Here is a 26,325-nt window from a genome sequence, read left to right as displayed (position 1 = left end):
TTTAGGGTTTCACTGTGTGTTTGTGGGTGATTGTTCCTGTCTCTGTGTTTGCACCAGATAGGGCTGTTTAGGGTTTCACTGTGTGTTTGTGGGTGATTGTTCCTGTCTCTGTGTTTGCACCAGATAGGGCTGTTTAGGGTTTCACTGTGTGTTTGTGGGTGATTGTTCCTGTCTCTGTGTTTGCACCAGATAGGGCTGTTTAGGGTTTCACTGTGTGTTTGTGGGTGATTGTTCCTGTCTCTGTGTTTGCACCAGATAGGGCTGTTTAGGGTTTCACTGTGTGTTTGTGGGTGATTGTTCCTGTCTCTGTGTTTGCACCAGATAGGGCTGTTTAGGGTTTCACACGTTTCTTGTTTTGTTTTGTTGTGTTCGTCTTTATCTTTGAATTAAACATGAATCAGAATAACGACGCTGCGCTTTGGTCCGCCTCTCCGTCAATGGAAGAAATCCCTTACAGAAGGCTATTCCATGCGAGAAATTATACAACACTGTGTACTACTCCCTTTACAGAACAGCGCAAACTGGCTCTAACCAGAATAGAAAGAGGAGTGGGAGGCCCCGGTGCACAACTGAGCAAGAGGACAAGTACATTAGAGTGTCTAGTTTGAGAAACAGACGTATCACAAGTCCTCAACTGGCAGCTTCATTAAATAGTACCCGCAAAACACCAGTCTCAACATCAACAGTGAAGAGGCGACTCCGGGATGCTGGCCTTCTAGGCAGAGTTCCTCTGTCCAGTGTCTGTGTTCTTTCGCCCATCTTTTCTTTTGATTGGCCAGTCTGAGATATGGCTTTTTACTTTGCAACTCTGCCTAGAAGGCCAACATCCCGAAGTGCGAAGGGTAGGTCACATCTATGACTCGGTCATTGTGGTGGAGGGTAGGTCACATCTCTGTTACTATGACTCTGTCATTGAAGTAGGTCACATCTCTGTTACTATGATTCTGTCATTGAAGTAGGTCACATCACTGTTACTATGACTCTGCCATTGAAGTAGGTCACATCTCTGTTACTATGACTCTGCCATTGAAGTAGGTCACATCTCTGTTACTATGACTCTGCCATTGAAGTAGGTCACATCTCTGTTACTATGACTCTGCCGTTGAAGTAGGTCAGATCTCTGTTACTATGACTCTGCCATTGTGGTGGAGGGTAGATCGTCCTCAAATTTAGGTGTCAGTCGGTGATTGGTTGACCTTGCCACTGTTTCATTCTGAGAGTTCATTCTATGTTGTGGCTGTGTAACTTTGTTGTTGTTGTGTGTCTATGTTAGCTGTGGACTGTGTTGTAACTGTGTCTATGTTAGCTGTGGACTGTGTTGTAACTGTGTGTCTATGTTAGCTGTGGACCGTGTTGTAACTGTGTGTCTATGTTAGCTGTGGACCGTGTTGTAACTGTGTGTCTATGTTAGCTGTGGACTGTGTTGTAACTGTGTGTCTATGTTAGCTGTGGACTGTGTTGTAACTGTGTGTCTATGTTAGCTGTGGACCGTGTTGTAACTGTGTGTCTATGTTAGCTGTGGACTGTGTTGTAACTGTGTGTCTATGTTAGCTGTGGACTGTGTTGTAACTGTCTGTCGTTGTTGTAACTGTGTCGTTCTTGTAACTGTGTTGTAACTGTGTCATTGCTTTAACTGTGTCATTGCTTTAACTGTGTCGTTGTTGTAACTGTGTCATTGCTGTAAGTTGCTGTAACTGTGTCGTTGTTGTAACTGTGTCATTGCTGTAAGTTGCTGTAACTGTGTCGTTGCTGTAACTGTGTCGTTGCTGTAACTGTGTCGTTGTTGTAAGTTGCTGTAACTGTGTCGTTGCTGTAGCTGTGTCGTTGCTGTAACTGTGTCGTTGCTGTAACTGTGTCGTTGCTGTAACTGTGTCGTTGCTGTAACTGTGTCGTTGCTGTAGCTGTGTCGTTGCTGTAGCTGTGTCGTTGCTGTAACTGTGTCGTTGCTGTAACTGTGTTGTTACTGTGTCGTTGCTGTAACTGTGTTGTTACTGTGTCGTTGCTGTAACTGTGTTGCTGTAACTGTGTCGTTGCTGTAACTGTGTCGTTGCTGTAGCTGTGTCGTTGCTGTAACTGTGCCGTTGCTGTAACTGTGCCGTTGCTGTAGCTGTGCCGTTGCTGTAACTGTGTCGTTGCTGTAACTGTGTCGTTGCTGTAGCGGTGTCGTTGCTGTAGCTGTGTCGTTGCTGTAGCTGTGTCGTTGCTGTAGCTGTGTCGTTGCTGTAACTGTGTCGGTGCTGTAACTGTGCCGTTGCTGTAACTGTGCCGTTGCTGTAACTGTGCCGTTGCTGTAACTGTGCCGTTGCTGTAACTGTGCCGTTGCTGTAACTGTGCCGTTGCTGTAACTGTGCCGTTGCTGTAACTGTGCCGTTGCTGTAACTGTGCCGTTGCTGTAACTGTGCCGTTGCTGTAGCTGTGCCGTTGCTGTAACTGTGTCGTTGCTGTAACTGTGTCGTTGCTGTAGCGGTGTCGTTGCTGTAGCTGTGTCGTTGCTGTAGCTGTGTCGGTGCTGTAGCTGTGTCGGTGCTGTAACTGTGCCGTTGCTGTAACTGTGCCGTTGCTGTAACTGTGTCGTTGCTGTAACTGTGTCGTTGCTGTAACTGTGTCGTTGCTGTAACTGTGTCGTTACTGTGTCGTTGCTGTAACTGTGCTGTAACTGTGCCGTTGCTGTAACTGTGTCGTTACTGTGTCGTTGCTGTAACTGTGCCGTTGCTGTAACTGTGCCGTTGCTGTAACTGTGCCGTTGCTGTAACTGTGTCGTTGTTGTAACTGTGCCGTTGCTGTAACTGTGTCGTTGTTGTAACTGTGTCGGTGCTGTAACTGTGCCGTTGCTGTAACTGTGTCGTTGTTGTAACTGTGTCGGTGCTGTAACTGTGTCGTTGTTGTAACTGTGTCGTTGCTGTAACTGTGCCGTTGCTGTAACTGTGTCGTTGTTGTAACTGTGTCGTTGTTGTAACTGTGCCGTTGCTGTAACTGTGTCGTTGTTGTAACTGTGTCGGTGCTGTAACTGTGCCGTTGCTGTAACTGTGTCGTTGTTGTAACTGTGTCGTTGTTGTAACTGTGTCGTTGTTGTAACTGTGTCGTTACTGTGTCGTTGTTGTAACTGTGTCGGTGCTGTAACTGTGTCATTGTTGTAACTGTGTCGTTACTGTGTCGTTGCTGTAACTGTGTCGGTGCTGTAACTGTGCTGTAACTGTGTCGTTGCTGTAACTGTGTCATTGCTGTAACTGTGTCGTTGCTGTAACTGTGCTGTAACTGTGCCGTTACGTCTCTATGTCTTCCAGAAATGGACTGTGGTCCCCCCCTGCAGGTGAAGCATGCAGAGCTCCAGTTCTCCTCTACATCGCCAGGCTCCATGGCGCTGTACGTGTGCCACCCAGGATACACCCCCATGCCCAGGGCCACCCAGAGCATCTGTGGGGGGCAGGGGGCCTGGAGCCAACCCCCTGTCTGCCAGGGTCTGTATGCAGTAACACACCACATGGCACGTCTGTCTGTCTGTCGGTCTGTCTGTCTGTCATGAATACTACTAACATAGTGGTCTGTCTGTCTGTCTGTCTGTCTGTCTGTCTGTCTGTCTGTCTGTGGTCTTCTGGGTTCTTCATTAGTCTTTACTGTAACTATTCGGGGGTTTCAGCCTCCAGAGTGTCTCAATGGTCTAAGGCTCTGCATCGCAGTGCTAGCTGTGCCACTAGAGATCCTGGTTTGAGTCCAGACTCTGGCGCAGCCGGCCGCGACCGGGAGACCCATGGGGCGGCGCACAATTGCTCCAAAGTCGTCCGGGTTAGGGGAGTGTTTGGCCGGTGGCTGGCCGGGCGCAGTGCATGCTGACACATCGCCAGGTGTACTGTGTTTCCTTCGACACATTGGTGCTGCTGGCTTCCGGGTTAAGTGGGAATTGTGTCAAGAAGCAGTGCGGCTTGGTTGGGTTGTGTTTCGGAGGATGCACGGCTCTCGACTTTCGCCTCTCCCGAGTCCGTACGGGAGTTGCAGCATTGAGACAAGACTGTAACTACCAATTGGGGAGAAAATGGGGTAAAAAAAAATATATATATATATATTATTTTTTTTTTTTATATATTCGGGGGCTTATAAACAGTTACTTGGTCCGCAGTTCTCCGTGGCATGGAACATATAACTTTTTTGAAAACTTTCAACTTTAAATTACATAAACGGCAAAACAAAAAAATCAGTTGCTGAATGGGAAAGGCAGATATTGCATTGGCAGAGGAAGACAGTTTTAATTATGACAGTTTCGCTGTCAATCATATTTTAGAGGGAAATCTAAGCTGTGTCCCAAATACATCCTATTCCCTATATAGTGCACTACTTTATATACATAGATGGCGCCGACAGAAATGGCAGCTCTGCTTCTAGCTCCTAAGACATGACAGCCATGGCAGCTCTGCTTCTAGCTCCTAAGACATGACAGCCATGGCAGCTCTGCTTCTAGCTCCTAAGACATGACAGCCATGACAGCTCTGCTTCTAGCTCCTAAGACATGGCAGCTCTGCTTTTAGCTCCTAAGAAACTTTTCAGTATTTCGTTTTTTTTGTGTGTTATTTCTTACATTATTAGCCCAGAACGTTTTTTTGTATCCTTTATTCGTACCCCCAAGGGCATTTGAACTTATCCCAGAGGCTGCTCCAAGACGCTGCCAGTGGAGAAGAGGTATTCAGAGTGGACTTATAGTCCAACTCAGGAGGCAGGCACAACATCCACAGCTTCTGAGTATATTACTTGCAAATGTTCAGTCTCTGGATAATAAAGTAGACGAGCTCAGGCCGAGGATCTCCTTCCAGAGAGACATCTTGGACTGTAACATACTCTGTTTCACGGAATCATGGCTCTTTCCGGATATACTGTCCCTGTCCATACAGCCAGTTGGGTTCTCAGTACATCACGCAGACAGGAATAAAGAACTCTCCGGGAAGAAGAAAGGCAGAGGTGCATGTATCATGATTAACTACTCATTGTGTGATTGTGATAACGTACAGAAACTCACATTTTTTATTCACCCGAACTAGAATACCTCACAATCAAATGCCGACCGTATTACCTCCCGAGAGAATCCTCTTCTGTTATAGTCACAGTCGTGTATATTCCCCCTCAAGCCGATACCACGACGGCCCTCAAGGAACTACACTGGACTTTGTGCAAACTGGAAACCACATATCCTGAGGGCGCATTTATTGTAGTTGGGGATTTTAACAAAGAAAATTTGAGGAAAATGCTACCGAGGTTCTATCAACACATTGACTGTAGTACTCGCTCAGGAAAAACACTAGATCACTGCTACTCACCTTTTCGACATGCCTTTTCAACACGCCTACAAGGCCCTCCCCTGCCGTCGAGATTAAGACTCCATTTTGCTCCTCCCTTCCTATAGGCAGAAACTCAAACAGGACGTACCCATGCTAAGGTGTATTTAATGCTGGTCTGACCAATCGGAATCCATGCTTCAAGATTGTTTTGATCGTGCAGATTGGGATATGTTCTGGCTAGCCTCTGAGAATAATATTGACGTTTACACGGACCCGGTGACTGTTGTTGGGATGTTGTTCTCATGGTGACTATTAAAACCAACCCAAACCAGAAACCGTGGATAGATGGCAGCATTCGCGCAAAACTGAAAAAGCGAAATGCCGAAGTTAATCATGACAAGGTGACTGGGAATGTGGATGAATACAAACAGTGTAGTTATTCCCTCCGTAAGGCAAGAAAACAGGCAAAACGTCAGTACAGAGACAAAGTGGAGTCGCAATTCAACGGCACCATGAGACGTATGTGGCAGGGTCTACAGACAATCACTGATTACAAAGGGAAAACCAGCCATGTCGCGGACACCGACGTCTTGCTCCCAGACAAGCTAAACACCTTCTTTGCCGGTTTTGAGGATACCACAGTGCCACCAACGCGGCAAGCTCCCAAGAACTGTGGGCTCTCGTTCTCCGTGGCTAACGTGAGTAAGACATTTAAGTATGCTAACTGGGCTGTTGGCCCTAGCTGCGTCCTCAGAGCATGCGCAGACCAGCTGGCTGGAGTGTTTACAGACATATTCAATCTCTCCCTATCCCAGTCTGCTGTCCCCACTTGCTTCAAGATGTCCACCATTGTTCCTGTACCCAAGAAAGCAAAGGTAACTGAACTAAATGACTATCGCCCCGTAGCACTCACTTCTGTCATCATCGTGCTTTGAGAGGCTAGTTAAGGATCATATCACCTCTACCTTACATGACACCCTAAACCCACTTCAGTGTGCTTATCGCCCCAATAGATCCACAGACGATGCAATTGCCATCGCACTGCACACTGCCCTATCCCGTCGGCGTACACATCACTGACAATCTGAAATGGTCCACCCATACAAACAGTGTGGTGAAGAAGGAGCAACAGCGCCTCTAAGACCCTCACAAACTTTTACAGATGCACCATCGAGAGCATCCTGTTGGGCTGTATCACCTCCTGGTACGGCAACTGCACCGCCCGCAACTGCAAGGCTCTCCCCAGGGTGGTACGCATCCCTGGGGGCACACTACCTGCCCTCCTGGATACCAACAGCACCCAATGTCAACGGAAGGCCAAAAAGATCATCAAGGACATCAAACACCCGAGCCACGGCCTGTTCACCCCGTTATCATTCAGAAGGCAAAGTCAGTACAGGTGCCTCAAAGCTGGGACCGAGAGACTGAAAAACAGCTTCTATCTCAAGGCCATCAGACTGTTAAACAGCCATCACTAGCCGGCTTCCACCCAGTTATGCAACCCTGCACCTTAGAGGCTGCTGCCCCATATACATAGACCTCGAATCACTGGTCACTTTAATAATGGAACACCATTCACATTAATAATGTTTACATACTGCTTTACTCATCTCATATGTATATACTGTATTCTATTCACCTGTATTTTAGTCAATGCCACTCCAACATTGCTCGTCCTAATATTTATATATTTCTCAATTCCATTCTTTTACTTTTTTGATTTAGTAAAGTCCAATGGGCCCTGGTCTAAAGTAGTGCACTAAATAGGGAATAGGGCTCTGGTCTAAAGTAGTGCACTATATAGGGAATAGGGCTCTGGTCTAAAGTAGTGCACTATATAGAGAATAGGGTGCCATAGGGCTCTGGTCTAAAGTAGTGCACTATATAGGGAATAGGGCTCTGGTCTAAAGTAGTGCACTATATAGGGAATAGTGTTCCATAGGGCTCTGGTCTAAAGTAGTGCACTATATAGGGCATAGGATTCCATAGGGCTCTGGTCTAAAGTAGTGCACTATATAGGGCATAGGATTCCATAGGGCTCTGGTCTAAAGTAGTGCACTATATAGGGAATAGGGCTCTGGTCTAAAGTAGTGCACTATATTTGGAATAGGGTTCCATTTGAGACTCATTTCTTAATCTCATTCGGGCCTGTTTGGTTTAGCGTTCTCAAATGTTTGTTTGTTTATGTAGAGATCAGCGAGTGTTTACTTTACTTCCTGACTTTATTGTCCCCATGAGGAAATGTTGTTGCAGTGTCATGTACACATTTAAAGTGGTGTTTGAATACAGAGCAAAATGACAATACAACTTTCATAACAGTTACATACTATGTATTCGTCTACAACCTCTATGTTCTGACCTCTGATAGACGTTGCAGAGGCCACTTTAATTATGTAATCATTATTAAAGTTTGTCCCAGCTCTGTCTGAACGGAGGAACATGTAGGAACAGGATGGCAGCCTACCTGTGCGAGTGTAGTTTCAGTAGAAACCGCTGTCAGACAAGTAGAATTCACCTTCTGTACCTACAGGTTTAACGTCTATACTACTTCTGTACCTACAGGTCTCTATACTACTTCTGTACCTACAGGTCTCTATACTACTTCTGTACCTACAGGTTTAACGTCTATACTACTTCTGTACCTACAGGTCTCTATACTACTTCTGTACCTACAGGTTTCATCTCTATACTACTTCTGTACCTACAGATTTACTGCAGGTAGACTACATCTCTCAAAGCTGAGTCTGTCTGTCTGTCTGTCTGTCTGTCTGTCTGTCTGTCTGTCTGTCTGTCTGTCTGTCTGTCTGTCTGTCATCAGTTAAATGTAATCCGATTACAAAAAAAAAACCTGTAACTTTAATCAGTTACGTCTTTACCTCTTAAAATGAAAGTAATCAGATTACATTACTGACTATGGGGGTAATCCAAAAGTGATGTTACTGTTATTTTTGGACAGGTTAACCAGCAGCTGTAACCGATTACATTTAGACAGTAACCTACCCAACCCTGTGTGTCTGTGCATGCTTGCGTAGGTGTGCATACGTGTGTATGTTCATAAGTGTGTGTGTGTGTGTGTGTGTGTGTTTTCCTCTCAGATATGGATGAGTGTCTGTCGGGGCCCTGTAAACACGGAGGAACATGTGAGGACCAGCCGGGTTACTACTACTGCCACTGCCAACACGGCTTCAAAGGACAAGACTGTGAGATAGGTACAGCGTTCACTCTGTCTAGGGGCCATATGTATCATGCATCCCTCCAGTTGTATCCCTCCAGTTGTATCCCTCCAGCTGTATTCCAGTTGTATCCCTCCAGTTGTATCCCTCCAGCTGTATTCCAGTTGTATCCCTCCAGTTGTATCCCTCCAGTTTTATTCCAGTTGTATCCCTCCAGTTGTATCCCTCCAGTTGTATCCCTCCAGTTGTATCCCTCCAGTTGTATCCCTCCAGTTGTATCCCTCCAGTTGTATCCCTCCAGCTGTATTCCAGTTGTATCCCTCCAGTTGTATCCCTCCAGTTGTATCCCTCCAGCTGTATCCCTCCAGTTGTATCCCTCCAGCTGTATTCCAGTTGTATCCCTCCAGCTGTATTCCAGTTGTATCCCTCCAGCTGTATTCCAGTTGTATCCCTCCAGCTGTATTCCAGTTGTATCCCTCCAGTTGTATTCCAGTTGTATCCCTCCAGTTGTATCCCTCCAGTTGTAACCCTCCAGCTGTATTCCAGTTGTAACCCTCCAGTTGTATTCCAGTTGTATCCCTCCAGCTGTATTCCAGTTGTATCCCTCCAGTTGTATCCCTCCAGTTGTATCACACCAGTTGTAACCCTCCAGCTGTATTCCAGCTGTATCCCTCCAGTTGTATCCCTCCAGTTGTATCCCTCCAGTTGTATCCCTCCAGTTGTATCCCGCCAGCTGTATTCCAGTTGTATCCCTCCAGTTGTATCCCTCCAGTTGTATTCCAGTTGTATCCCTCCAGTTGTATCCCTCCAGCTGTATCCCTCCAGCTGTATCCCTCCAGTTGTATCCCTCCAGCTGTATTCCAGTTGTATCCCTCCAGCTGTGTTCCAGCTGTATTCCAGTTGTATCCCTCCAGTTGTATCCCTCCAGCTGTATCCCTCCAGCTGTATCCCTCCAGCTGTATCCCGACAGTTGTATTCCAGTTGTATCCCTCCAGTTGTATCCCTCCAGTTGTATCCCTCCAGCTGTATCCCTCCAGTTGTATCCCTCCAGCTGTATCCCTCCAGCTGTATCCCTCCAGTTGTATCCCTCCAGTTGTAACCCTCCAGTTGTAACCCTCCAGTTGTCTCCCTCCAGTTGTATCCCTCCAGTTGTATCCCTCCAGCTGTATTCCAGTTGTATCCCTCCAGTTGTATCCCTCCAGCTGTATCCCTCCAGCTGTATCCCTCCAGCTGTATCCCTCCAGCTGTATTCCAGTTGTATCCCTCCAGTTGTATCCCTCCAGCTGTATCCCTCCAGCTGTATCCCTCCAGTTGTATTCCAGTTGTATCCCTCCAGTTGTATCCCTCCAGTTGTATCCCTCCAGTTGTATCCCTCCAGTTGTATCCCTCCAGCTGTATCCCTCCAGTTGTATCCCTCCAGTTGTATCCCTCCAGTTGTATCCCTCCAGTTGTATCCCTCCAGTTGTATCCCTCCAGTTGTATCCCTCCAGCTGCATTCCTGTTGTATCGCTCCAGCTGAATTCCAGTTGTATCCCTCCAGCTGTATCCTTCCAGATGTATTCCAGTTGTATCCCTCCAGTTGTATTCCTCCAGGTGTATTCCAGTTGTATCCCTCCAGCTGTATTCCTGTTGTATCCCTCCAGTTGTATCCCTCCAGCTGTATCCCTCCAGTTGTATTCCTCCAGCTGTATTACAGTTGTATCCCTCCAGTTGTATCCCTCCAGTTGTAACCCTCCAGTTGTAACCCTCCAGTTGTATCCCTCCAGTTGTATCCCTCCAGTTGTATCCCTCCAGTTGTATCCCTCCAGTTGTATCCCTCCAGTTGTAACCCTCCAGCTGTATCCCTCCAGCTGTATCCCTCCAGCTGTATCCCTCCAGTTGTATCCCTCCAGCTGTATTCCAGTTGTATCCCTCCAGTTGTATCCCTCCAGCTGTATTCCAGCTGTATCCCTCCAGTTGTATTGCTCCAGCTGTATTCCAGTTGTATCCCTCCAGTTGTATCCCTCCAGCTGTATGCCAGCTGTATCCCTCCAGTTGTATCCCTCCAGTTGTATCCCTCCAGTTGTATCCCTCCAGCTGTATCCCTCCAGTTGTATCCCTCCAGCTGTATCCCTCCAGCTGTATCCCTCCAGCAGTTTTCCTCCAGTTGTATCCCTCCAGTTGTATCCCTCCAGTTGTATCCCTCCAGTTGTATCCCTCCAGCTGTATCCCTCCAGTTGTATCCCTCCAGTTGTATCCCTCCAGTTGTATCCCTCCAGTTGTAACCCTCCAGTTGTATTCCTCCAGTTGTATACCTCCAGTTGTTTCCCTCCAGTTGTATCCCTCCAGTTGTATCCCTCCAGTTGTATCCCTCCAGCTGTGTTCCAGCTGTATCCCTCCAGCTGTATCCCTCCAGTTGTATCCCTCCAGTTGTATCCCTCCAGCTGTGTTCCAGCTGTATTCCAGCTGTATCCCTCCAGCTGTATCCCTCCAGCTGTATCCCTACAGCTGTATCCCTCCAGCTGTATCCCTCCAGTTGTATCCCTCCAGTTGTATCCCTCCAGTTGTATCCCTCCAGTTGTATCCCTCCAGCTGTATCCCTCCAGTTGTATCCCTCCAGTTGTATCCCTCCACCTGTATTCCAGTTGTATCCCTCCAGTTGTATCCCTCCAGTAGTATCCCTCCAGTAGTATCCCTCCAGTTGTATCCCTCCAGTTGTATTCCAGTTGTATCCCTCCAGTTGTATCCCTCCAGTTGTATCCCTCCAGTTGTATCCCTCCAGTTGTATCCCTCCAGTTGTATCCCTCCAGTTGTATCCCTCCAGTTGTATCCCTCCAGTTGTATCCCTCCAGCTGTATCCCTCCAGCTGTATCCCTCCAGCTGTATCCCTCCAGCTGTATCCCTCCAGCTGTATTCCAGTTGTATCCCTCCACCTGTATTCCAGTTGTATCCCTCCAGTTGTATCCCTCCACCTGTATTCCAGTTGTATCCCTCCAGTTGTATCCCTCCAGTTGTATCCCTCCAGTTGTATCCCTCCAGTTGTATCCCTCCAGTTGTATTCCTCCAGTTGTATACCTCCAGTTGTTTCCCTCCAGTTGTATCCCTCCAGTTGTATTCCTCCAGTTGTATCCCTCCAGCTGTATTCCAGCTGTATCCCTCCAGCTGTATTCCTGTTGTATCCCTCCAGTTGTATCCCTCCAGCTGTATTCCAGCTGTATCCCTCCAGCTGTATTCCAGCTGTATCCCTCCAGCTGTATTCCAGCTGTATCCCTCCAGCTGTATTCCAGTTGTATCCCTCCAGTTGTATCCGTCCAGCTGTATCCCTCCAGCTGTATTGCAGCTGTATCCCTCCAGTTGTATCCCTCCAGCTGTATTGCAGCTGTATCCCTCCAGTTGTATCCCTCCAGCTGTATTCCAGTTGTATCCCTCCAGCTGTATTCCAGTTGTATCCCTCCAGCTGTATCCCTCCATCTGTATTCCAGCTGTATCCCTCCAGTTGTATCCCTCCAGTTGTATCCCTCCAGTTGTATCCCTCCAGCTGTATCCCTCCAGCTGTATCCCTCCAGTTGTATCCCTCCAGCTGTATCCCTCCAGTTGTATCCCTCCAGTTGTATTCCAGTTGTATCCCTCCAGTTGTATCCCTCCAGTTGTATTCCAGCTGTATCCCTCCAGCTGTATCCCTCCAGCTGTATCCCTCCAGCTGTTATCCTCCAGTTGTATCCCTCCAGTTGTATCCCTCCAGCTGTAACCCTCCAGCTGTATCCCTCCAGCTGTGTTCCAGCTGTATCCCTCCAGCTGTATCCCTCCAGTTGTATCCCTCCAGTTGTATCCCTCCAGCTGTGTTCCAGCTGTATTCCAGCTATATCCCTCCAGTTGTATCCCTCCAGCTGTATCCCTCCAGCTGTATTCTAGTTGTATCCCTCCAGTTGTATCCCTCCAGTTGTATCCCTCCAGTTGTATCCCTCCAGCTGTATCCCTCCAGTTGTATCCCTCCAGCTGTGTTCCAGCTGTATCCCTCCAGCTGTATCCCTCCAGTTGTATCCCTCCAGTTGTATCCCTCCAGCTGTGTTCCAGCTGTATTCCAGCTGTATCCCTCAAGTTGTATCCCTCCAGCTGTTTCCCTCCAGCTGTATTCCAGTTGTATCCCTCCATTTATATCCCTCCACCTGTATTCGAGTTGTATCCCTCCAGTTGTATCCCTCCAGTTGTATCCCTCCAGCTGTATTCCAGTTGTATCCCTCCAGTTGTATCCCTCCAGTTGTATCCCTCCAGTTGTATCCCTCCAGCTGTATCCCTCCAGCTGTATCCCTCCAGTTGTATCCCTCCAGCTGTATTCCTCCAGCTGTATTCCTCCAGTTGTATCCCTCCAGCTGTATCCCTCCAGCTGTATCCCTCCAGTTGTGACCCTCCAGTTGTATCCCTCCAGTTGTATTCCTCCTGTTGTATCCCTCCAGTTGTATCCCTCCAGTTGTATCCCTCCAGTTGTATCGCTCTAGTTGTATTCCTCCAGTGGTATCCCTCCAGCTGTATTCCAGCTGTATCCCTCCAGCTGTATTCCTGTTGTATCCCTCCAGTTGTATCCCTCCAGTTGTATCCCTCCAGCTGTATTCCAGCTGTATCCCTCCAGCTGTATTCCAGTTGTATCCCTCCAGTTGTATCCCTCCAGTTGTATCCCTCCAGTTGTATCCCTCCAGTTGTATCCCTCCAGTTGTATCCCTCCAGTTGTATCCCTCCAGCTGTATCCCTCCAGTTGTATCCCTCCAGTTGTATCCCTCCAGCTGTATTCCAGTTGTATCCCTCCAGCTGTATCCTTCCAGATGTATTCCAGTTGTATCCCTCCAGTTGTATTCCTCCAGCTGTATTCCAGTTGTATCCCTCCAGCTGTATTCCAGTTGTATCCCTCCACCTGTATTCCAGTTGTATCCCTCCACCTGTATTCCAGTTGTATCCCTCCACCTGTATTCGAGTTGTATCCCTCCAGTTGTATCCCTCCAGTTGTATCCCTCCAGCTGTATTCCAGTTGTATCCCTCCAGTTGTATCCCTCCAGTTGTATCCCTCCAGCTGTATCCCTCCAGTTGTATCCCTCCAGTTGTATCCCTCCAGCTGTATTCCTCCAGCTGTATTCCTCCAGTTGTATCCCTCCAGCTGTATCCCTCCAGTTGTAACCCTCCAGTTGTATCGCTCCAGTTGTATTCCTCCAGTTGTATCCCTCCAGCTGTATTCCAGCTGTATCCCTCCAGCTGTATTCCTGTTGTATCCCTCCAGTTGTATCCCTCCAGTTGTATCCCTCCAGCTGTATTCCAGCTGTATCCCTCCAGCTGTATTCCTGTTGTATCCCTCCAGCTGTATTCCAGTTGTATCCCTCCAGTTGTATCCCTCCAGTTGTATCCCTCCAGCTGTATCCCTCCAGCTGTATTCCAGCTGTATCCCTCCTGTTGTATCCCTCCAGCTGTATTCCAGTTGTATCCCTCCAGTTGTATCCCTCCAGTTGTATCCCTCCAGCTGTATCCCTCCAGCTGTATTCCAGTTGTATCCCTCCAGTTGTATCCCTCCAGTTGTATCCCTCCAGCTGTATCCCTCCAGCTGTATTCCAGCTGTATCCCTCCAGTTGTATCCCTCCAGTTGTATCCCTCCAGCTGTATTCCTGTTGTATCCCTCCAGTTGTATCCCTCCAGTTGTATCCCTCCAGCTGTATTCCAGTTGTATCCCTCCAGCTGTATTCCAGCTGTATCCCTCCAGCTGTATTCCTGTTGTATCCCTCCAGCTGTATTCCAGTTGTATCCCTCCAGTTGTATCCCTCCAGCTGTATCCCTCCAGCTGTATTCCAGCTGTATCCCTCCTGTTGTATCCCTCCAGCTGTATTCCAGTTGTATCCCTCCAGCTGTATTCCAGTTGTATACCTCCAGTTGTATCCCTCCAGTTGTATCCCTCCAGCTGTATTCCAGTTGTATCCCTCCAGTTGTATCCCTCCAGTTGTATCCCTCCAGTTGTATCCCTCCAGCTGTATCCCTCCAGCTGTATTCCAGCTGTATCCCTCCAGTTGTATCCCTCCAGCTGTATCCCTCCAGTTGTATCCCTCCAGTTGTATCCCTCCAGTTGTATCCCTCCAGTTGTATCCCTCCAGTTGTATCCCTCCAGCTGTATCCCTCCAGCTGTATCCCTCCAGCTGTATCCCTCCAGTTGTATCCCTCCAGTTGTATCCCTCCAGTTGTATCCCTCCAGTTGTATCCCTCCAGCTGTATCCCTCCAGTTGTATCCCTCCAGCTGTGTTCCAGCTGTATCCCTCCAGCTGTATCCCTCCAGTTGTATCCCTCCAGTTGTATCCCTCCAGTTGTATCCCTCCAGCTGTATCCCTCCAGCTGTATCCCTCCAGTTGTATCCCTCCAGTTGTATCCCTCCAGTTGTATCCCTCCAGTTGTATCCCTCCAGCTGTATCCCTCCAGTTTTATCCCTCCAGCTGTGTTCCAGCTGTATTCCAGCTATATCCCTCCAGTTTTATCCCTCCAGCTGTGTTCCAGCTGTATTCCAGCTATATCCCTCCAGTTGTATCCCTCCAGCTGTATCCCTCCAGCTGTATTCCAGTTGTATCCCTCCAGTTGTATCCCTCCAGCTGTATCCCTCCAGTTGTATCCCTCCAGCTGTGTTCCAGCTGTATCCCTCCAGCTGTATCCCTCCTGTTGTAGCCCTCCAGCTGTGTTCCAGCTGTATTCCAGCTGTATCCCTCCAGTTGTATCCCTCCAGCTGTTTCCCTCCAGCTCTATTCCAGTTGTATCCCTCCAGGTGTATCCCTCCAGCTGTATCCCTCCAGTTGTATCCCTCCAGTTGTATCCCTCCAGTTGTATCCCTCCAGCTGTATCCCTCCAGTTGTATCCCTCCAGTTGTATCCCTCCAGCTGTATTCCAGCTGTATCCCTCCAGCTGTATTCCTGTTGTATCCCTCCAGCTGTATTCCAGTTGTATCCCTCCAGTTGTATCCCTCCAGTTGTATCCCTCCAGCTGTATTCCAGCTGTATCCCTCCAGTTGTATCCCTCCAGCTGTATTCCAGTTGTATCCCTCCAGTTGTATCCCTCCAGCTGTATTCCAGTTGTATCCCTCCAGTTGTATCCCTCCAGCTGTATTCCAGTTGTATCCCTCCAGCTGTATCCCTCCAGCTGTATTCCAGTTGTATCCCTCCAGTTGTATCCCTCCAGCTGTATTCCAGTTGTATCCCTCCAGCTGTATCCCTCGAGCTGTATCCCTCCAGTTGTATCCCTCCAGTTGTATCCCTCCAGTTGTATCCCTCCAGCTGTATCCCTCCAGTTGTATCCCTCCAGTTGTATTCCAGTTGTATCCCTCCAGCTGTATCCCTCCAGCTGTATTCCAGTTGTATCCCTCCAGTTGTATCCCTCCAGTTGTATCCCTCCAGCTGTATCCCTCCAGTTGTATCCCTCCAGCTGTATCGCTCCAGTTGTATCCCTCCAGTTGTATCCCTGCAGCTGTATCCCTCCAGCTGTATCCCTCCAGTTGTATCCCTCCAGTTGTATCCCTCCAGCTGTATCCCTCCAGTTGTATCCCTCCATCTGGATCCCTCCAGCTGTATTCCAGTTGTATCCCTCCAGTTGTATCCCTCCAGTTGTATCCCTCCAGTTGTATCCCTCCAGCTGTATCCCTCCAGCTGTATTCCAGTTGTATCCCTCCACCTGTATTCCAGTTGTATCCCTCCACCTGTATTCCAGTTGTATCCCTCCAGTTATATCCCTCCACCTGTATTCGAGTTGTATCCCTCCAGTTGTATCCCTCCAGTTGTATCCCTCCAGTTGTATCCCTCCAGCTGTATCCCTCCAGCTGTATCCCTCCAGTTGTATCCCTCCAGCTGTATCCCTCCAGCTGTATCCCTCCAGCTGTATCCCTCCAGCTGTATCCCTCCAGCTGTATCCCTCCAGTTGTATTCCTCCTGTTGTATCCCTCCAGTTGTATCGCTCCAGTTGTATTCCTCCAGTTGTATCCCTCCAGCTGTATTCCAGTTGTATTCCTCCAGTTGTATCCCTCCAGCTGTATTCCAGCTGTATCCCTCCAGCTGTATTCCTGTTGTATCCCTCCAGCTGTATTCCAGTTGTATCCCTCCAGTTGTATCCCTCCAGCTGTATCCCTCCAGCTGTATTCCAGCTGTATCCCTCCAGTTGTATCCCTCCAGCTGTATTCCAGTTGTATCCCTCCAGTTGTATCCCTCCAGCTGTATTCCAGTTGTATCCCTCCAGTTGTATCCCTCCAGCTGTATCCCTCCAGCTGTATTCCAGTTGTATCCCTCCAGCTGTATTCCAGTTGTATCCCTCCAGCTGTATCCCTCGAGCTGTATTCCAGCTGTATCCCTCCAGTTGTATCCCTCCAGTTGTATCCCTCCAGTTGTGTCCCTCCAGCTGTGTCCCTCCAGCTGTATCCCTCCAGCTGTATCCCTCCAGCTGTATCCCTCCAGTTGTATCCCTCCAGTTGTATTCCAGTTAATATCCCTCCAGCTGTATCCCTCCAGCTGTATTCCAGTTGTATCCCTCCAGCTGTATCCCTCCAGCTGTATCCCTCCAGCTGTATCCCTCCAGCTGTATCCCTCCAGTTGTATCCCTCCAGTAGTATCCCTCCAGTTGTATCACTCCAGCTGTATCCCTCCAGCTGTATTCCAGTTGTATCCCTCCAGCTGTATTCCAGTTGTATCCCTCCAGTTGTATCCCTCCAGTTGTATCCCTCCAGTTGTATCCCTCCAGTTGTATCCCTCCAGCTGTATCCCTCCAGTTGTATCCCTCCAGCTGTATTCCAGTTGTATCCCTCCAGTTGTATCCCTCCAGCTGTATTCCAGTTGTATCCCTCCAGTTGTATCCCTCCAGCTGTATCCCTCCAGCTGTATTCCAGTTGTATCCCTCCAGTTGTATCCCTCCAGCTGTATTCCAGTTGTATCCCTCCAGCTGTATCCCTCGAGCTGTATTCCAGCTGTATCCCTCCAGTTGTATCCCTCCAGTTGTATCCCTCCAGTTGTGTCCCTCCAGCTGTATCCCTCCAGCTGTATCCCTCCAGCTGTATCCCTCCAGCTGTATCCCTCCAGTTGTATCCCTCCAGTTGTATTCCAGTTAATATCCCTCCAGCTGTATCCCTCCAGCTGTATTCCAGTTGTATCCCTCCATCTGTATCCCTCCAGCTGTATCCCTCCAGTTGTATCCCTCCAGTAGTATCCCTCCAGTTGTATCCCTCCAGCTGTATCCCTCCAGTTGTATCCCTCCAGTTGTATCCCTGCAGCTGTGTTCCAGCTGTATCCCTCCAGTTGTATCCCTCCAGTTGTATCCCTCCAGCTGTGTTCCAGCTGTATTCCAGCTGTATCCCTCCAGTTGTATCCCTCCATCTGGATCCCTCCAGCTGTATTCCAGTTGTATCCCTCCAGTTGTATCCCTCCAGTTGTATCCCTCCAGCTGTATCCCTCCAGTTGTATCCCTCCAGTTGTGTTCCAGCTGTATTCCAGCTGTATCCCTCCAGCTGTATCCCTCCAGTTGTATCCCTCCAGTTGTATCCCTCCAGTTGTATCCCTCCAGTTGTATCCCTCCAGTTATATTCCAGTTGTATCCCTCCAGCTGTATTCCAGTTGTATCCCTCCAGCTGTATCCCTCCAGCTGTATTCCAGTTGTATCCCTCCAGTTGAATCCCTCCAGTTGTATCCCTCCAGCTGTGTTCCAGTTGTATCCCTCCAGTTGTATCCCTCCAGTTGTATCCCTCCAGTTGTATCCATCCAGTTGTATCCCTCCAGCTGTATCCCTCCTGTTGTATTCCAGTTGTATCCCTCCAGCTGTATTCCAGCTGTATCCCTCCAGCTGTATTCCAGTTGTATCCCTCCAGCTGTATTCCAGTTGTATCCCTCCAGTTGTATCCCTCCAGCTGTATCCCTCCAGTTGTATCCCTCCAGTTGTATTCCAGTTAATATCCCTCCAGTTGTATCCCTCCAGTTGTATTCCAGTTGTATTCCAGTTGTATCCCTCCAGTTGTATTCCAGTTGTATCCCTCCAGTTGTATTCCAGTTGTATCCCTCCAGCTGTATCCCTCCAGCTGTATTCCAGTTTTATCCCTCCAGTTGTATCCCTCCAGTTGTATCCCTCCAGTTGTATCCCTCCAGTTGTATCCCTCCAGTTGTATCCCTCCAGCTGTATCCCTCCAGCTGTATCCCTCCAGTTGTATCCCTCCAGTTGTATCCCTCCAGTTGTATCCCTCCAGCTGTATCCCTCCAGTTGTATCCCTCCAGCTGTATCCCTCCAGTTGTAACCCTCCAGTTGTATCCCTCCAGTTGTATCCCTCCAGCTGTATTCCAGTTGTATCCCTCCAGCTGTATTCCAGTTGTAGCCCTCCAGCTGTTTTCCTCCAGCTGTATTCCAGTTGTATCCCTCCAGCTGTATTCCAGCTGTATCCCTCCAGTTGTAGCCCTCCAGCTGTATTCCAGTTGTAGCCCTCCAGCTGTTTTCCTCCAGCTGTATTCCAGTTGTATCCCTCCAGCTGTATCCCTCCAGCTGTATTCCAGTTGTATCCCTCCAGCTGTATTCCAGCTGTATCCCTCCAGCTGTTTTCCTCCAGCTGTCTTCCAGTTGTATCCCTCCAGCTGTATCCCTCCAGCTGTATTCCAGTTGTATCCCTCCACCTGTATTCCAGTTGTATCCCTCCAGCTGTATTCCAGTTGTATCCTTCCAGTCTCTGAGTGTGTTGTGTCTCCAGAGCAGGACAGATGTGAGTCCAGCCCCTGTTTGAACGGCGGTGTGTGTCGGGGCTCCAGGAACAACTACCTGTGTGTGTGTAAAGAAGGGTTCTTGGGGGACCGCTGCCAGTCATGTGAGTAGAGCTATACCGGTCGAGTCTAAAATGGCACCCTATTCCCTCTATAGTGCACTACTATAGACCAGGACCCTATGGCACCCTATTCCTTATATAGTGCACTACTTTTGACCAGGGCCCTATGGCACCTATTCCCTCTATAGTGCACTACTTTTGACCAGGGCCCTATGTAGGGAATAGGGTGCCATTCAGTGGCGGCTGCTGAGGGGAGGACGGCTCATAATAATGGCTGGGACGGAGTGAATGGAACGGCGTCAAACACATGGACACCATGGAAACCATGGAAACCATGGAAACCAGGTGTTCGATGTATTTCATACCATTCCACCTATTCTGCTCCAGCCATTACCACGAGCTCGTCCTCCCCAATTATGGTGCCACCAACCTCCTGTGGTGCCATTTTGGATGCAGTTTCTTCTTCTACTGTGGTGGTGGTGGTAACAGAATAGCACATCATGGTGACAGATGGTCTCTGACTCCCCCTAGTGGAGAATCCCTGTGTACTGCATCCGTGTGGGAACAGAGGCCTCTGCCAGAGCGACAGGAAAGGGAACTACAGCTGTACTTGCAAAGTGGGTCACACAGGCAAGGACTGTGAGAGAGGTGAGAGTCAATCACGTTCAGCTATCCCATCGACTATCAATGATCTTATTGGGGTGTCATTCAAGAAACCCATAAATTCAAATAAATGTATCAATTAATCAATACCAAGACTATTCTTTGTGGTAGAAATAATCAATGCTATTTTTATCACTGTTCCCAGACCTGTTGCCTCCCTCTGGTCTGCATGTACTACGGGTGGAGGAGAATGAGGTGGAGCTGCGCTGGGACCTGCCGGACCCCTCCTCTCAGAGCCTGGTCAGTTTAATTCATACATTTGTTTATTTAACCCATTGTGGTCAGAATACCTCTTTCACAAGAGGGGTATATTACCAAGCTAGATCAATGAGTTAGACAGATTACTTTGATAAACAATTCATTACACCATCGCCCATTTCATGGTGCTTATCCTTAGCAACAACAACAACAACAACAACAACAACAACAACAACAACAACAACAACAACAACAACAACAACAACAACAACAACAAAGTCAGCTGGCTAACTCATTGATCCTTATTTGTAGTATAACCCTCAGAGTCACTGGTCGTAAGTAGTGCACTATATAGGGAATAGGGATCTGGTCTAAAGTAGTGCACTATATAGGGAATAGGGATCTGGTCTAAAGTAGTGCACTATATAGGGAATAGGGCTCTGGTCTAAAGTAGTGCACTATATAGAGAATAGGGCTCTGGTCTAAAGTAGTGCACTATATAGGGAATAGGGCTCTGGTCTAAAGTAGTGCACTATATAGGGAATAGGGCTCTGGTCTAAAGTAGTGCACTATATAGGGAATAGGGCTCTGGTCTAAAGTAGTGCACTATATAGGGAATAGGGCTCTGGTCTAAAGTAGTGCACTATATAGGGAACAGGGTGCCATCAAGGAAGCACCCTGAAACCTTGAACACTTGTTCATGGGGCTTGCACCTCCGTCACTCTGTTGCGTCGTTGCCATAGTTACTGCATCACCATGCTACAGATACCGCAGCATATTGACGTCTTTCTGAAATGGGGGCTAATGACTGTTTCATCGCAATTAGACTATAGTGGCCTGGAAATATCATGATATTGTTAAAGTACACAAATTAGTAGAAAATAACGTTGTTATCATTATGCTGTCGTCAAGTTTTTCTTTCGAGCGATGGCAATGTTGTCGTGAGCTACCAACGTTTTTCAGAAATAGCTAGCAATGCTAACGTTAGCGAGCTAAAATGTCTCCCCTCAATCTTGGATAGTGGGGACAGAGGCCTCTACTGCCTCGAAAGCCAACCTGGCGATATTTGAAACTTGTAATCGTGTTTTCAAGCCACAGTAATGCACTTCAGAAGAAATGTTCATTAGCACATATTGAGACTGCATTGTGTAGAAATCTCTGCTGGACTTCAGTCCTAAAACAAACATGCAACCCCATGGATAGGTCAGTGGCTTCGCTGTGACCTACGCCCCTCTGGGTCTCCTGGGCCGTGGCAGTGGAACCAGGAAGACCGACTTCCTGGACAAGAAGCAGTCCACCTATCAGCTGCAGGGCCTGGTGCCCGGCCTGCTATACAACATCTCTACGTTCTCAGTGAAACGAAACACCAACAGCAACGACATCAGCCAGCCAGCCATTGCTCTCATACGCACCAGTGAGTGGACTGTGAATGCTTCAGTACAGGGACGATCTCATTGTTTTATGTAAAGTGTAGTTTAGAATGTGTGTGTGTGTGCATTAACTGACCTGTGAGTGCAGTAACTGACCTGTGTGTGTGTGTGTGTGTGTGTGTGTGTATACTGACCTGTGTATCTCTCTGTGTGTGTGTGTGTGTGTGTGTGTGTGTGTGTGTGTGTGTGTGTGTATACTGACCTGTGTATCTCTCTCTGTGTGTGTGTGTGTGTGTGTATACTGACCTGTGTATCTCTCTCTGTATGTGTGTGTGTGTGTGTGTGTGTGTGTGTATACTGACCTGTGTATCTCTCTCTGTGTGTCAGGGCCACGGCGGGTGGACCAGCTTCAGGTAGTCAACGTATCGTCCTCCCAGGTATGGCTGAGGTGGCTGGTTCAGGCTGCTCGTCATGCTACCGTCAGCCAGGTGCGCCTTTCCCTGGTCTCCTGGGACGGTAGTGGAGTTGCCACCGCTCTGCTCAACACCAGCACAATGGAATATGCCTTCAGGTTCTTCTCCATTCAACTTATTAATATTGTCACTAGTTTGGCAGTAGATTTGAGTGATTCTCAAAGTACTTAGTCTATCCACAGGGGTACTTGGAAAGACTTGGGAGATCATAGGCCTACTGGTCTAATGCCCATGAAGAGGTAGTCTGGGCAGAGCATGATGTATTTGGAGGTAGTGACCAAACAAAAAGTTGAAAAACGGACTTACAGCCTGCAATACTGATTATGTCCACTGGGTGCCACTGTATCACTATCACTTAATATTACTTTCTATGCCATTGGTTCTCAACCTTTTTCAGTTACTGTACAACCAATTGAATTTTGCTCTGCCCGGAGTAAACCCTGAAGTAACCTCTCATGTGCATTTTACCAGTAAACCTATGGTCTCATGAGTCTTCTGCAGTACCCCCTGTGGGTAGGCCCAATACCCCCAGGATACCCCTTGTTGGGAACCGCTGTTCTAGGGCACTGTCTGCACTGCAATACACATTTCATCCAGTAGATGGCGTTGTGAAGCCACTGCTAATAAACATCCATAGACCTGGGGCCTGTTGCACAAAACTAGGATAAGGGATTAAGCCAGGATATCTTGGTGATCCTGGCTCAATTGATCCGTAATCCGGTTGCACTAAAGATGGATAGGGGGCAGGAGGATATGTTATGGTATAAATTACCATGGAGATTTATTCTGTGGAGCTAGCCTGCTCCAGACCAGGCTAAATTCCAGGATCTATTTAATCTCATCCCTAATGTCAGTCAGCAGTCACCACAAATGGAAACCAATAGTTATTTCACTGCTCACTATACATTGTTATCACATATAACTAGACCAACTGTTATTATTTAAACGTTTGTGATCATTAAGTTCAATGATTTTGGATAAAAAAAGATTTTTAGATGATGTTGCTATCATTAGATAATTTACAGTTTCCCATAGACTATAAGGCTATATATAAAATGATAGAATATTAGGGCCACAGAGGGGAAAAAAACACAAGTCATAATATTGTAACCAGTTGTTTTAAAGGAGGACAGTTGTTAAAATGACAGATGTGGGGCATTTTGTGAAATTGTACTTCAGTATGGTTTCATAAACAAAGACATGCTGATGTGCCAGAATATTAAGTATCACATTGTCATAAGTATCAAAACTGTAAAAACAATATGTAGCTTTTCTGCAGAAAGAACCAGCCTCATAAATTTATGACTTTATCCTTTTTCTTCAGTGTGGCCCTAGTACGCTGTCATATAAACATAAAAACACAATGTGTAACATTATGTTCCTTTATTGAATAAGGACAAAACAAAGCAGGTAAACCATCAGCTCCTTTCGAAACTGAAGTCACAGTGACTCTACAAGATGGAAAGCACAGAATCCAAGCATATTATACAAAATGATACATACACATTCAAAGGTCTGTATATAACACACCCTGCATGTCTGCACACTAAAATAAATGCAGGACAAATCCATACACATCAACTGAACAGACAAATGAATGGATGCAGTAGCCTCCCTGCAGCCTTGTATTACACACAGTATACCGCACAAACATCATAAGAGGCCAAATTCGTCAAAAAACGAACCCAAAAAAAACCAAATTCCTCTGCCACCGCAGGACATATTTAACCAAAATTGAAAGCACACATACTAACTAAAATAATTCAACACATATTGGTCCCTCAGCAGCCGACCACTGTCGTCATCAGGGAAGATTGCCGGATTGTCCCAGTCCATGGCTGGTGGCACTCTGGGGGCCCTCTCCTTCCTCAGGCAGGCCACATTGTGGAGGACAGCACAAGCCACAGTAATATCACTTGCCCTAACAGGGCTGACCCTTAATTTGTGAAGGCAGTGAAAGCGTGCCTTCAGGAGGCCAAAGGTCATTTCAACTCTGGCCCTGGTCCTGGCATGGGCATGGTTGTAGGCCTGCTGTGCTTCCTGGGGGTCTGTGAAAGGTGTCAGGAGAAAAGGCTGGCAGCCATACCCCCTGTCTCCCAGCAACACACCAGAGAATTCACCTGTCAACACAAAATCTCATCATTACTACCTCATAAACACAGTGATATTCTTGACACAGCCATGATGGTTATAAATAGGGGTTGTGTGGCTTACCTTGTGATAGGCACTGATAGATTTCAGAGGCCCGAAAGATTCTGGAGTCATAGACTGAGCCAGGCCATTTTGCCACAACATTGCTGATCACACAGTCAGCATTGCAGACCATCTGAAATCATAAGATGAGGAATATTACACCAATCAATGCACATCACTGGCAATGCAGAGTGTTCGTCAATGGACAATATCAAAAAGTTATGTTCACCTGAACATTAATGCTGTGAAAGGATTTCCTATTCACAAAATCGGCCTCATGGGCACCTGAGGGGGCTTTTATCCTTATGTGTGTGCAGTCCACTGCACCAATGACATTGGGGAAACCTGTCACACAAAGTAATGAGTATCCTACTATGTGTTAACAGTTGTCCTGTAATTTGTAGATCCTCTTACCTGCAATCCTATAGAACTCCTCTTTGATGTCACAGAGTCTTCTGTGGCCAGGGAAGGAGATGAAGACATCTGCTAATGCTTTGATAGCCAGACACACACTCCTTATTGTGCGGCAAATTGTGGCCTTGTTCAGCTGTTCTGCATCCCCCACTGAGTACAGGAAGGCTCCACTAGCAAAAAAGCGCAAGGCCACACAAACCATTTGCTCCACACTCAGTGCATGGCTCCGTGCAGTGCGGTGCTTAATCCTGGGACCCAGTAGTCTGCATAGATACCTGATGCCATCTGCAGAAAACCTGTATCTTTCATATAGATGGTCATCAGGGAAGGCCAGTGGGTCCAACCGGTCCCTGAAGACCCTTTCTCGCCTGAAGGCTCTCCTCAGCACAAGTGCTTCTTCATCCACCACATCTCGCACGAATGGGCATGCCATTGTCAGAGCAGAAAGGAACACACAATTTTGGGCCTTCATATAGGCTAGTGGCCACACCTGGTGCTGGGGGGGTGGGCAAAAGAGGGCGATGCCTTATAACGATGACTTGGTTGTACTGATTGCTGGGAAAATTAAAAAAACCTTAGAAAGATGCCACCGTCCTGTGTGCTCACAATAAGAGCTCATATGTCATGGCTCACTTGACTTTACGAGAATATACCAAATTTTTATTTTGAGCTGTGTCATCTTCTTGGAGCTGGGGGAGGAAAGAAAAATAATGATTAATACATTTGTGTTACAGTTAGCATACAGTGTACATTGAAGGCATATCTCACCTCCCTCTCAAGTTTTTTTATTTCAAGGTCCAGTTTCCTAATTGTCCTCTTTTTTATTTCGAACTCCAGTGCAAGATTTTCCATCTTTTTCTTCTTGTACTGAATGTCTATGTCTGCCAGTTCTATTTGGCGCCGGAGGTGGTTGCCATACAACTTTCTGATAGCTTGTGAGCTCTGTGAACACAATACAATTAGCGCAGCTGGAATTTGGCAGGATGTGGTGTCCTTTTATTAATACGCACTATGTTGCCAGGCTGGTTTTCCCACTGTATAGCATCTGGGTCCTGTAAAATAAATTAGATTTTTTGATTTTGATGAGGACTCCTCACCATTGTAGAGTAAATAGTACTTTCACAGTCTTAACATGATACCTCATGCCTTCTGGAATCCAGAGAGATGGTCTCCTCCTCATCATCGTCTCCATCATGTGCTGTTGCTGCTGCACTGGGGCCTTCACCCTATCACATTTAATCGGATTCATATTGAAGCTAGTAGACAAGACATGCCAGGCCTACAGTATGCCTTTGATGGAGTACTCACTGGATCAGCATCGTCTGGTGCTTGTGCTGGTGGCTCTAACAGGAACACAGTGCTGCCAGACACTGCAAGGCAATAGGTAAACCAAAGTCAGACAGTCCAAATTGATTCAATATGAATGTGGTTGTATCCCATGTAGAGATGGAAGGACATACCTTGAATGAAGCGGGTGGCATCTTGGGAGGAACCTATGCTCGTCTCTTTCCCCCCAGGGATCCCCTCTAAGACGGGCCTGCCTTTATTTAGCTCCAAGGCCATGTCCTCTGCTGGGGTAAGGTCAGCCTTTGGTGACCCACCACCCGTGCCTTGCCTGTGGGTATTCTTTTTCACTGCTAAAACAGTACAGACAATGTGTGAGCAGGCACCTTCTGGGTACAATATATGCTTGTGCTTTGTTAAATATTAGTCAGGGACCATACCATTCTGCAGAATGTTCTTGTATTTGATTTTGACCTGCTGCCATGTCCGTTTTGGCCCGTTCATGTTTAATCTACACACACACAC

The 26,325-nt window shown here is 47.5% G+C and overlaps 1 protein-coding gene across 1 annotated transcript in view; it reads left to right on the top strand.

Annotated features, from left to right (window-relative positions):
* Window positions 1-26,325, top strand: part of sned1 (sushi, nidogen and EGF-like domains 1) — a 149,389-nt gene that overhangs the window by 101,443 nt on the left and 21,621 nt on the right. Inside the window, exons 16-22 of the mRNA XM_031838183.1 lie at window positions 3,285-3,458; window positions 8,360-8,473; window positions 19,134-19,247; window positions 19,737-19,853; window positions 20,014-20,108; window positions 21,270-21,480; window positions 21,824-22,007. Coding sequence (XP_031694043.1) covers window positions 3,285-3,458; window positions 8,360-8,473; window positions 19,134-19,247; window positions 19,737-19,853; window positions 20,014-20,108; window positions 21,270-21,480; window positions 21,824-22,007 — 1,009 coding nt within the window. The remainder of the gene's footprint in view (window positions 1-3,284; window positions 3,459-8,359; window positions 8,474-19,133; window positions 19,248-19,736; window positions 19,854-20,013; window positions 20,109-21,269; window positions 21,481-21,823; window positions 22,008-26,325) is intronic.

Source organism: Oncorhynchus kisutch, linkage group LG13 (genome assembly GCF_002021735.2).
Source record: "Oncorhynchus kisutch isolate 150728-3 linkage group LG13, Okis_V2, whole genome shotgun sequence".
NCBI lineage: Eukaryota > Metazoa > Chordata > Actinopteri > Salmoniformes > Salmonidae > Oncorhynchus > Oncorhynchus kisutch.
Note: the sequence above shows the minus strand (reverse complement) of the source record. Positions and strands in the feature narration are given on the sequence as shown.